The sequence below is a fragment of the Schistocerca americana genome, chromosome 8 (assembly GCF_021461395.2).
Source record: "Schistocerca americana isolate TAMUIC-IGC-003095 chromosome 8, iqSchAmer2.1, whole genome shotgun sequence".
Lineage (NCBI taxonomy): Eukaryota > Metazoa > Arthropoda > Insecta > Orthoptera > Acrididae > Schistocerca > Schistocerca americana.
Genome location: NC_060126.1, coordinates 520,188,330 through 520,201,880, shown reverse-complemented (window position 1 = coordinate 520,201,880; position 13,551 = coordinate 520,188,330). Strand labels below are relative to the sequence as shown.

At 44.8% G+C, this 13,551-nt stretch overlaps 1 protein-coding gene across 1 annotated transcript in view; it reads right to left on the bottom strand.

The window, feature by feature from the left end:
- The window catches only part of LOC124544676 (protein argonaute-2-like), a 314,130-nt gene that overhangs the window by 118,091 nt on the left and 182,488 nt on the right, over nucleotides 1-13,551 (bottom strand). The window contains exons 13-14 of the mRNA XM_047123299.1: nucleotides 7,979-8,097; nucleotides 7,703-7,887 (exon numbers count right to left, since the gene is read on the bottom strand). Coding sequence (XP_046979255.1) covers nucleotides 7,703-7,887; nucleotides 7,979-8,097 — 304 coding nt within the window. The remainder of the gene's footprint in view (nucleotides 1-7,702; nucleotides 7,888-7,978; nucleotides 8,098-13,551) is intronic.

Sequence of the window (13,551 nt, the reverse complement as noted above, 5' to 3'; positions counted from 1 at the left end):
CACTAATGGTGAAGTTAAGCCATTTTAGTGCATGAATCGGTGCTTAGTTTCTGGATCATAAGTGAAAAACCAAGATCCATCACATGTTCTCACTCTTTTCAATAAATTAGGATCATTTTCAGTGGTATTCAAAGTGCAAGTACAAACATTTTCACACACTTCTTTTTGTTCTATCGTGACAATTTTTGGTACCAGTTATGCATGCACTTTTCTTGTGTCAATTCCTACAGTTTCAGCAACCAATGCAGTACTCAGCTGACAGTCAGATCAAATCAGATTACCTACTTTTTCGATATTTTCATCCGTTTTTGACGTTGAAGGATATCCTGGGCTTCAGTCACCTTCATTGTGTTCTCGGCCAACTTCGAAACACTTGAAACACAAAAACTCACATATGTGATAAATTGTCTTTTAGTAAAAGATGGGTTTCAGCAGTAGTTTTTCCAAGTTTAAGTGAAACTTCACAACTGTTCATTGCACTACTACACTCATGCTCATAAATTAAGGATCATGCTGGTACATGGTGAAACAACACTCTGGTGGGCAGTTTGCAGGTTTAAATCACTTCGGGATATGACCATGTGGTGCATTTGACTTGCAGTCATCACACGGTAATGCTGGCAGCAGTCCATATACACAGATGTGTGTTGGTGCATGTCAGAGTACGGTACAGTGAGTAAGTGCGCAGACGTTTTCAGATGTGCTAATGGTGACTGTGTGTTGAAAATGGCTCAAAGAACACATATTGATGACGTTATGAGGGGTAGAATACTAGGGTGACTGGAGGCTGATCAAACACAGCAGGTCATAGCACGGGCCCTCCGTGTGCCACAAAGTGTGATTTCAAGATTATGGCAACGATTCCAGCAGACGGGAAACATGTCCAGGCACTACAGTACGGGATGTCCACAGTGTACAACACCACAAGAAGATCAATATCTCACCATCAATGCCTGCAGACAGCCACGGTGTACTGCAGATAGCCTTGCTCGGGATCTTACCGCAGCCACTGGAACAGTTGTCTCCAGACACAAAGTCAACAGATGACTGAACAGACATGGTTTATTCACTCGGAGACCTGCAAGGTACATTCCATTGACTCCTGGTCACAGGAGAGCCCGTAAAGCCTGGTGGCAAGAACACAGTACACGGTCATTGGAACAGTGGTCCCGGGTTATGTTCACGGACGAATCCAGGTATAGTCTGAACAGTGATTCCTGCCGGGTTTTCATATGGCATGAACCAGGAACCAGATACCAACCCTTTAATGTCCTTGAAAGGGACCTGTCTTTGACAGAGGAACTGTTACAGGTCAGGTGTATAGGACATCATTTCGCACTAGTATGTCCACCTTTTCAGGGGTGCAGTGGGTCCCACCTTCCTCCTGATGGATTATAACGCATGGCCCTACCGAGCTGCCATCGTGAAGTAGTACATTGAAACAGAAGATATCAGGCGAATGGCGTGGCTTGCCTGTTCTCCAGACCTAAATCATATTGAGCATGTCTGGGATGCTCTCGGCCAATGTATTGCTGCACGTCTTCAAACCCCTAAGACACTTCAGGAGTTCAGACAGGCACTGGTGCAAGAATGGGAAGCTATATCCCAGAAGCTGCTCAACCACCTGCTCCAGAGTATGCCAACCCATTGTGCGGCCTGTGTACGTGTGCATGGTGATAAAATCCCATACTGATGTCAGGATACATGCGCAGGAAACAGTAGAGTTTTGTAGCACATGTGTTTCAGGACGGTTTTCTCAACTGATCACCAATACCGTGGACTTATGGATGTGTGTTGTGTATGTTCCCTATTTGTTGTTGTTGTGGTCTTCAGTTCTGAGACTGGTTTGATGCAGCTCTCCATGCTACTCTATCCTGTGCAAGCTTCTTCATCTCCCAGTACCTACTGCAACCTACATCCTTCTGAATCTGCTTAGTGTATTCATCTCTTGGTCTCCCTCTACGATTTTTACCCTCCATGCTGCCCTCCAATGCTAAATTTGTGATCCGTTGATGCCTCAGAACATGTCCTACCAACCGATCCCTTCTTCTGGTCAAGTTGTGCCACAAACTCCTCTTCTCCCCAATTCTATTCAATACCTCCTCATTAGTTACATGATCTACCCATCTAATCTTCAGCATTCTTCTGTAGCATCACATTTCGAAGCTTCTATTCTCTTCTTGTCTAAACTATTTATTGTCCATGTTTCACTTCCATACATGGCTACACTCCATACAAATACTTTCAGAAACGACTTCCTGACTTTTAAATCTATACTCAATGTTAACAAATTTTTCTTCTTCAGAAATGCTTTCCTTGCCATTGCCAGTCTACATTTTATATCCTCTCTACTTCGACCATCATCAGTTATTTTGCTCCCTAAATAGCAAAACTCCTTTACTACTTTAAGTGTCTCATTTCCTAATCTAATCCCCTCAGCATCACCCGATTTAATTTGACTACATTCCATTATCCTCGTTTTGCTTTTGTTGATGTTCCCTATGTGCCAATGTTATTAGCGCCAGTTTTGTGTAGTGCCACATTGTGTGGAACCACATTCTGCAATTATCCTTAATTTATGAGCATGAGTGTATTAATTTCACTTATTATTTTTCTGGCAAAACAAAATAATAAGTCTTACACAAATTAAGGCCATGGCCACAATGAAGTAGGTGCCTGCATTTTGAAAATTGTCATCCCTCGACACCAAAAAATCCCTCCGATTGAGCCAGGCCACTTGGAGACGGCACTTCTGCAGTGACAAGAACTCCCTTGCCCAGTGTGCTTCAAGTCTCACAGACAAGCGCTATCCCCCAGACATAGTCTGCAAACAGAACGCCTGTGCCATTTCCCAACACAGCCCCCTTCGTCACCCAACTGGAACAGCTGAACCACACCCTTTGCCAGGCGTTTGATTACTTATCATCATGCCCTGAAATGAGGGACATCCTACCCGAGATACTTCCCACCCCTCCTAAAGAGGTGTTCCATCACACACTCAAATTCCACAACATCCTAGTCCATCCCTATGCCACTCCCAATCTCAACCCCTTGCCACAAGGATCATATGCCTATGGAAGACCAAGGTGCAAGACCTGCCCAATACACCTGACCAGCACTTCCTACTCCACTCCTGTGACGGGCTTATCCTTTCCCGTCAGGGGCCGGGCCACCTGTGAATGCAGCCACGCCATTTACCAGCCCTGGTGGAATCATTGCACAGCTTTTTATATTAGAATGACTAGCAACCACCTGTCCTCTAGGATGAATGGTCCACCAACAAAATACGGCCAAGAACAAAGTAAACCACCCTGTGGCCCAACATGTAACCGAACATAACATGCTCGATTTCAATGGTTGCTTCACTACCTCAGTCATATGGAGCCTCCCCTCCACCACAAGTTTTTCTGAACTGTACGGATGGGAGTCATCTTTACAACACATTCTCTACTCCTGTAATTACCCGGCTTCAACCTACAGAAAAATATTATCGCCACACCCTCCACTAAACCGTTTCCACCCCCTATGTCTTATCACCTCCTCCCCATTCTCATCTCTCAACCCCGTTGTTTGCCAACATCTCCCAATGCACCTGCCCACCTTTCCCCAATTCTGTCCTTTTTGCTCCATTTTTCCCACCTCCTTGTCCACAACCTCCTGACGATATATCTGTCACCTTTCTACCACACACCCCACGAGAGAGCGCTCCTCTTTTACCCCACCCTTACACTGCTATACCTTCTGCTCCCAGCTTCCCTGCCCCTTGAGACTCCTGCTTTAACCCATGTGATACCTGCATTCTGGTCCACACTGCAGGAGTTGGCAGTCATGTGCATGTGAGTTGAATTTGCTTGCTTGTGTGAATGAAAAAAGGTGTGTGTCCCTCTTTTTCCAATGAAAGCTGTGGACGTAAGTTTATGTGTAAGTGTCTTTTAGTTGTGCCTCGCTACATTCCATCTAATTATAATTTCGAGTAGTATCTACAGACAGATTTGTCTGACAGCAAGTGTTTTACTTTTAAAAACCATTCAGGCATATCCCTGTTTTAAAAAAATCTAAGAAGGTTAATCCAGTTGTTTCTTTTTTACCATGAATACGACTATTTATCATTATGAAGTATGAACAACCGATGTTTCTATTTCAACTTTGACACTTAGGCAGCAATGGGGAAGGTTCAAATGAAAAACTGCCTGTCAAAACTGTGGTTCAGATGGATAGAGCATCTGCATTGCAAGCAGGAGATCCCGGGTTAGAATACCGATCAGGGCACACATTTTCAACATGTCCCCAATGATGTATAACAATGCCTGTTTGCAGCTAGGGTGTCAGTGTCAATTTAAAAAATGGTTCAAATGGCTCTGAGCACTATGGGACTTAACATCTTAGGTCATCAGTCCCCTAGAACTTAGAACTACTTAAACCTAACTAACCTAAGGACATCACACACATCCATGCCCGAGGCAGGATTCGAACCTGCGACCGTAGCGGTCGCGCGGTTCCAGACTGACGCGCCTAGAACCGCTCGGCCACAATGGCCGGCAGTGTCAATTTAATTATCATTTCAAATCGAAAAAGTTTCTCAGTTTCTCCTCGTCAACACCTTCTATTCTCTAGAAGAATTTCTATTCTTGTAATGTGTAAAAGGTGGTAGGTACTCTAATGCTACTCCAACTGCAGTTCTGGCTAAAATACTTCTCATTGCGAGGGATTCATCGTAGTATGGGAGTGAGATTTGCCTGAATTTCAGATGTGATGAAAATTTGGATGTTAAAATAACATGTTCCAACACAATGATGAGTCCTTTTAACAGCATATGTATTTTCCAAAAGCATTTACAAAGATGTGCACACACAAAGCGTTTTCTACAAACATGACATAAACAGTTTTCTACCAACACGACTGCATCATTTACATTGGCTAAACTGTGACTGACTCCAAGTGCTTTGCACCACTCAATATACCCCCTGTCTTAACAATTTATGTTCTTTGGCCTATTGTCAAAAACAATTGCATTTCCTGATTTACACACATCAAAAAAAGTTTTGCATCACCTCGGTTCCCAGAGTTCTGGAACCTGTACAGAAAATTGGAATAGAGATCAACATAAACATAATTTCTGCCCTTTTTATTGCTCATGAAAACCACACATTGCATGTTGTACCACCATACAGTGAGATCTTCAGAGGTGGTGGTCCAGACTGCCGTACACACCGGTACCTCTAATACCCAGTAGCACGTCCTCGTGCATTGATGCATACCTGTATTCGTCATGGCGTACTATCCACAAGTTCATCAAGGCACTGTTGGTCCAGATTGTCCCACTCCTCAACGGCAATTCGGCGTAGATCCCTCCAGAGTGGTTGGTGGGTCACTTCATCCATAAACAGCCTTTACGGTTCATGTCTGGAGAACATATTGGCCACTCTAGTTGAGCGATGTCATTATCCTGAAGGAAGTCATTCACAAGATGTGCAATACGGGGTTGCTAATTGTCATCCACGAAGACGAATGCCTCACCAATATGCTCCCGATATGGTTGCACTATCGGTTGGAGGATGGCATTTGTATATGGTACAGCTGTTACAGTGCCTTCCATGACCACTAGCAGCTATGTCAGCCCCACATAATGCCACCCCAAAACAGCACAGGGAGCCTCCATCTTGCTGCACTCGCTGGACAGTGTGTCTAAGGTTTTCAGCCTGACCGGGTTGCCTCCAAACACATCTCCAACGATTGTCTGGTTGAAGGCATATGCGACACTCATAGGCGAAGATAACATGATGCCAACCCTGAGCAGTCCATTTCGCACGTTGTTGGGCCCATCTGTACCGCACTGCATGGTGTTGTGATTGCAAAGATGGACCTTGCCATGTACATCGGGAGTGAAGATGCGCATCAAGCAAACTACTGTGCACAGTTTGAGTCGTAACACGACGTCCTGTGGCTGCACAAAAAGCATTATTCAACATGGTGACGTTGCTGTCAGGGTTCCTCTGAGCCATAATCCATAGGTAGTGGCCATCCACTGCAGTAGTAGCTCATGGGCGGCCTGAACGAGGCATGTTATCGACAATTCCTGTCTCTCTGTATCTCCTCCATGTCCGAACAACATCGCTTTGGTTCACTCCGAGATGCCTGGACACTTCCCTTGTTGAGAGTCCTTCCTGGCACAAAGTAACAATGCAGACGCGATCGAACCACGGTATTGACTGCCCACCCGTGGTTGAACTACAGACAACATGAGCTGTGTACCTCCTTCCTGGTGGAATGACTGGAACTGATCAGCTGTCAGAACCCCTCTGTCTAATAGGTGCTGCTCATGCATGGTAGTTTACATCTTTGGGCTGGTTTAGTGACGTCTCTGAACAGTCATACAATATCCACAGTCAACGTCTGTCTTCAGGAGTTCTGGAAACCGGGGTGATACAAAACTTTTTTTAACGTGTGTATAATGAAAAGTCAGTGATTTACAACAAACTGTTAGTACAGTTTTAAAGACAATAAATGATGATCCATTCTGAATACAGTTTTAAATACTGTTCTTTTGACTTTTGTGTGGAAGTTTGGTTATGAAGTTACAATAACAATACCTATCACAAATTCATTAATTATATCTTGATTTCACATTTGATTTTATTCCTAACACTAATTGAGGTACAGTACAAAATTCCAAAATGGAATTTCAGGTTAAAGTTCTGCATGATAATTTCGTAGTATCAAAATGACTGAAAATCAATAGTGTTTACTTCTGAATGTTCAAGAATTGTTAATGAAAAAGTTACTTACAACTGATCTAATTGGTTTTTCAGTATTGACACGATACATAAAGTGCACAAGTCACATTAAATACATCAGATGACTGATAAATCGTCCAAAAGTCTATCTTTTAGGTAAGTTGAAATGTAAGGATTTTGGTAATTAATTATTGGTGTAATGACAACACTGATATTTCTCCTAACATTTCAACAGGAATGTAGTAATGTAATCATGAGAATGAAATTCTAAATGTTGCTGAAATTTATGACAGAATGTTTATTCACAACATCAGGTATTCTATCTAATTACAACTTTCTGTTAATTACAGTTAAATGCTCTGAAATAATGTTAATGATGTTTATTTGGTATATAAGAGAATGATGCAGTTTAACTTGCTGACAGAAATTAAGAAAAACCATAACAACTTTTGTCCATTAGATATTGTGGACCGAATAAAATACAGTCTGCTAAACTTTTAGTGGTATTGAAGCATTCATTAACTACCCTGCAAATAGTCCTATTACAATAGGAATTACTCACTCACAACTGTACATGTTAAAAAATGCTTATAAATGTCTAGCAAATAGCCATATTTAAAATTTAATTTGCGATGTGAATGGAAAATGACTTGTTCCATATCATTATGATTTGTCGTGCAGAATGATTCATGGAACATGAAACTAATTAACAAATTACTGTCAATTCCTAAACAGTAGTATTCTCCCACATGGAAAAAGACAAGATTCAAATTAAAAAAGAAAAATCATTTTTAATCTGAGTACTATCATTTTATTACTATTTACAATATTAAAATTATTGTCATTCTTTAAGTATTATTCTCTCTCACTCTTGTTATTACACTGACACACACACACACACACACACACAGAGAGAGAGAGAGAGAGAGAGAGAGACGATACAATGTACGTCCAATTTTCAGACTTACCATAGTCCACACGTCTATCATCAATAACAACAACAGCAAGTTCTGTTCCTGAGTTTTTCAAACTCTCCAGTAGGCCACTCAGTTTGTATGGTTGAAACCTTCTATCCAATGGAATAACATCCTGTGGTGCGCTGATCGCCATTCCCAATTTTTTACCCACATCTTTCATTTGCTCACCAAATCTCCTTGAGAAAGAGACATATCATAAACACACAAACTAAATAAAAGCTTCTAAATTTTACTACAAAAGATTTATACTAAATGCTGAGGAATTACCATAGATCATCTGTGGAGATACGTGTACGATAATTGATAATCACCCAATTCTCCAGTGACCTGCTCCTTAGAAAAGGCTGTGCCTGCCATTTACCTCCATCTGGTTGAACCTTTCTTTCCTAGAATATGAGAATTCATCACATATTATTCTCACTAGTTATGAACAGAAAAGTTATGAACTGACTCAGGCACACTTATATATATGAAGAGGAATGGAATCATGGAGAATAGGTATAACTGTTTCTCCATAACTGGAAGAAGACTACAGGTGGTGATGAGTATGATACAATATTACAAATAATGGGTAAATTGAGAATGTTGTTCTGGAGAAACAGGGAAATTAAGTAATTTTACTGCAACTCCCATTGTCATGTGCCCAAGGTGGAAAATAAGGAACGTACTTTACTTTTTGAAAATCAACAAGACCTATAAATAAAATTTCCAGGAAAACACATTACCATAGTCCAGATAGACATGATGCCCACACCTACCGCAGTATTAAAAGTGTGGCGTCGATGGTTCGTATCGACCACGAAACTTAATATCTGTGAACTCTAAGTGCTCTGTCGAGCCTCCATCTTAACTTTACTTTAGTCAGTTCTTTGCTATACTTCACTCTGTACGGACACAGTGGCAAGTGTAAATACATATGAGCAACAACATATTTGGTAATTAAGTTTTTTATATCCCAATTACCGATTCTGTTCCCATAGTGGTGACCCTGCAGCTCGTTTGTGTTTCGTGTCTTCCGCGCCGGTGTTTATGCTACAGGTTATATGCACTACACAATGACCACGCCAAACAATTGTTCAAATATTTGGAAGCACAACTCCACTCACCGAGTTTTGTCGTTTCTTCGCCGATGGCGTATTCATCATTTACGCACAGTGATTCGCATTCTCAACCAACACTGTGTGCTAACCTCACTAATTTTCAATGGTCAATAACTATGCTTTTAGAGCAAACAATGGACTCAGGCTTTGTGTCACCGGATTATGACCATCCGACAGTGAAGTGTGAACTGAACAATATTTCGAATTGTGTCTCTTCAAATCGTGTGTTTCAACAACAAAGTGGTCTGCATTCGAAAACGTGTTTAGTTACCCACCGGCATGTTACATCAGTTACTGTCGGACCATGTGCAACACTGTCATTACTACAAACCGCACCATCTGGGCCTACCAAGCCGGCCTCTGACTTAGCCTCAGGTCAGCCACTACCCCAGAAGACACCGAAGCCGCCGTCGTCACCCCCTCCTGGTCACCTGCCGAAGCTACCGCCCTTATATGAGGATAACCCGGCAACGCGATTCACGCTTGTCGAGCATCTGTTCGAGTTACATCATGTGTCTGACGACAACTCAAAGTTTCTCGGCCTCGTCACACACCTCCACAACCACTCGCATTTGATTTGTGACCTGCTCCTTTCGCCGCCACCTGCACCAAAATACGAGTTTGCAAAGAAGGCTATAATGGAACGACTTGCCTGTTCACCACAAGATTTAATAATCAAGATTCTGTAGGAGGAGCACCTGGGGGAACGCACCCCCTCACAACTCTGGCGCTGCCTTCGACTGCTCGTGAACGAGCATACCGTGCCTGACACCATGCTATGGGCTGGTGTGGTCTGCCAAACTACCTACCAATGTACAGATCCGTCTGTTACCACACTCGTTCGAGTCCATCAGCTCCCACATAAGCATCACTGACCAGTTGTATTTGCTGCTGCGACAACATCTGTCGGTTCATTCCACACCATTCGTCGGCACAGCCACCGCTGCATACCGACCTTCTGCCGGCATAGGCAGGGCTCACACCACCATCATCTCGTCTGCTTCTCCTGGCAGCATTGGCTCACTCTCTCCACTGTCCGAGCACTCCAGGATCGCCCACGCACCTTACGTACCGGTCTATTTACCGGAACAAATCAATGAGGACAAGCCGCCCGCACTGTCACAGTCTCCACCTCCTCCTCACCCTTTCTGCTGGTACCACAAAGTGTTCAGCGATGACGCCAAGAAGTGCAGGTTGCCACGCCAACACCCAAACACCGAGTCCTGCGGGGAACCTAGCACGCGTCCTCTTAAATTACATTTCGTTCACTCGTCCGCCCGGCTGAGTGGTCGTCTCTATGCGACTGTCATTCCATCAGGTCTAGCTTTTCTGGTCAACACTGGTGCTGACATGTCGATCATACCTACTTCGATGGCTCCACCTGCTTCTTCACAGACAAAGTCACTTCTATGAGCTGTCAACACGTTGACAATACCTACCTCAGGCTCAGTAAAGGTTACGGTGACTCCATCTCCTTCTCTAAATTTTCCATGGGCGTTCTACATTGCCGACATCGATGAACCGATCCTCGGTATCGATTTTCTGTCTCATTACGAATTATCTCTGAACGTCATACAGGGTTCAGTGCTCCACCATCCTACGAACACTCACATACTGTGCACCTGCACTTATGTGCAACACTCTGTTTCCACCGCAACATACGATATCATACGCGAGTGCTCCGCCCTCGTGGGCAACATTGTGACCTCCGTTACTGACCTACTGTCAGAACACGACTCAGTGATGCAACTCCACCTGGGCAACAAGAAGCTGAAACAACATATCACATCCACTTACAGTGAGCTCGTCGCGGCTCGCATCTTGCTTCTGCAACTGCATTTCCATGGCACCGCCACCTAAACAAGATAGCTCGCCCAAGCCTACCTCAAACTCTCACCAGGTTAGTCCACAAACTTTACTTGCGTGTTACGTTCTAACCCCATCGCGATCGCCTCATCCAGTGCCATGTGTTTCAAACAATGCTGCTAATGACAGCAGCGTGCACATTGTGACCACACCCACCTCTCAGACAGCTGCTGTGCGTGTTGATAAACATTCCCCCTCTCTCGCTCACCGGCCACATGACTCAGTGGCCATTGTGGCCCTACGTGTGACTCCTGCACTGCTCTCACCCGCTCGGTTGTCCAGTACAAGGTTAACACTGGACAGTCGCCACCCATTCCCCTTTGCTCAGTGCTGCACGCGCACCCACCCCCTCCACGCAAGCGCACAACAAGAGACATGTGACTTTCGTGCTACCTTTCCCCACTTGCGCTTAACGGCTATGCCTCATCGCGCCCTGCTTGTCCGAAGACTCAGCACCGGGACGTTAGCCAATCTTATGTGCATTTCTCAGTTTCTTCTGTCACTGATGGAATGACACACAAGATAGTTACCACTGTCGGCCCTCCTATTAGGCATAAGGTCTGACGCCTAAACCCTATCAAGTTGCGTGCGGCCCGGCAGCAGATTATGAACTTTTGGCGGCAGGTGTTCTGCAACCTCCAGACAGCAAATGGTCTTCGCCAATCCACCTCATCCCCAAACACGATGGATCTTTTCGAATGTGTAGCGATTACAGGTGCTTAAATGCTTGTACCGTCACGGACAATCCCCCAGTGCCAAACATCAATGACTTCACTCATATGTTATCAGATACCACAATTTTCAGTGTTATTGACTGCAAACACGCCTACCACCAGATTCCCATGGCGCCAGAAGATATTCCTAAGACAGCTATTATCATACCGCTTGGTTTATTCCAAAACCACTTCATGCCGAGCGGCCTAAAGAATGTGGCGCAAACATGGTAATGTTTCATTGACTCTATCTTGCGACAGTTCGAGTTTTGCTTTGCTTCTCTGGACGACATTCTCATTTTCAGCAGCTCAGCGGAGGAACATGAAAATCATCTGTCTACGGTCCTCCAGACTTTGAACTCCAACGGTATCGAGGTCAACAAAGACGAGTTTCAGTTGCGCCATGTGTCAGTCTCCTTCCTAGGTTACACCGTCTCCGCTGACGGAATAAAGCCTTCCAAATCTCATGTTACTTACAAACAGCTACGCCATTTCCTCGGCACTATCAATTACTATCCTCGCCATCTGCCTTCCGCCGCCGCTGTTCAGGCACCACTGATGGACGCGCTATCAGGCAAACAAAATTCCGGTATCAAACCCGTCTCTTGGACTGTTCCAATGCTAGAGGCCTTCAAGGCTCTGAAGACTTCTTTAGCTCACGCGGTGACACTCGCCCACCCGGGTTATTCATCACTACGGATGCCAGTGACATCGCGGTGGGGGCAGTGTTGCAACAACGCAAGGGCGACACGGTTTCTCCCCTTCATTTCTTCTCGAAGAAACTATCTACAGTTCAGAGAAAATACTCCGCATTTGGTAGAGAGCTCCTTGCTGTTTACGAGGCAATCAAACATTTCCGCCCCAATATCAAGGGATGTTCGCTTTTTGTCCTCTCCGATCACAAACCACTAGCAGAAGCATTCAGCAACTCACCTGAGGACACACCCACTTGTCGTTACCATCACTTTGATCTAGTTTCTCAACTCACAACGGACATCTGTTACATCAAGGGTGCAGATAACGTCGCTGCAGATTTCTTCTAGCGGATCAGTGCTGTTTCCCGCATCGTTGATCTTTGCAATCTGGCCTCCCCCCAAGCTTCTGATGAAGATTCTCAGGCTCTCCGCTCTCCTATGAGACCCGTAAACATCACTTGTTTTCACAAAGGCAAAATTTCCTGACGTTTCTGACGAGGTGCAATGTGACTCTTCAACCGGCAGACTACGCCCTTTGCTCCCATCCGGGCTGCGCCAACAATTTTTCGACACCCTGCGTAACCTAGCCCACCCAGGCGTTCGAGCCACTACACGTCTCATGCCAGAACGTTTTGTATGGAATAATATCAAACGGGACTGTCAAACCTCGGAGCGTTGCTTCGCTTGCCATCGCAACAAAATCAGCCGCCACACTTCCCTACCTCTGCTGCAGGACGATTCTGTCACGTACATACTGATCTGATCCCGCCTCTTCCTCCTTCGGAGGGCCATAGATATAGACCATTTGTCTCGCTGGATCGAGGCTGTCCCTCTCCCTAACATTATCTTCCGAGATGGTAGCCAAGGCTTTCATTGGCGCGTGGATCGCTCGTTCAAGTGCCCGACCACTATCACCACCGATCAGGGTCGACAGTTCAAATCCTCCCTTTTCACCATCCTCAGCAATATCTGCGGTATTAAAAGAAATACACACTACCTCCTATCACCTACAAAGCAATGGGTTGGTGGAGAGATGGCACCGCACCCTCGAGACGGCCCTTCGATGCCACGATTGTCTCTGGTCAGAAGCTCTGCCGTGGGTGCTACTTGGTCTACACTCGACCTATAAACCTGACCTACAGGGGACTATATCCAAATTTGTTTCTGGCGAGAATCCGGTCCTACCGGGGGAACTTATTCCTCCCCAGGTTAGCGAGGATCTCCCCCCTCACCAGATTTCATTAGCCAGATGCGTACGCATTTTCAACAAATGTGTTTGCACCTGCCCATCAGTCACTCACCACCCGGAACTTATGTTCCCTTTGAACTCTCTTACTGCTCCCACGTCAGGCTACTTGATGATGCAGTTAGGCAGCCTCTTCAACCTCCTTATCTTGTCCCCTAAAAGGTCCTGTGGCAGGGGGGACATGACTTTTGATATCACGATTAAAGACCACACACAGACA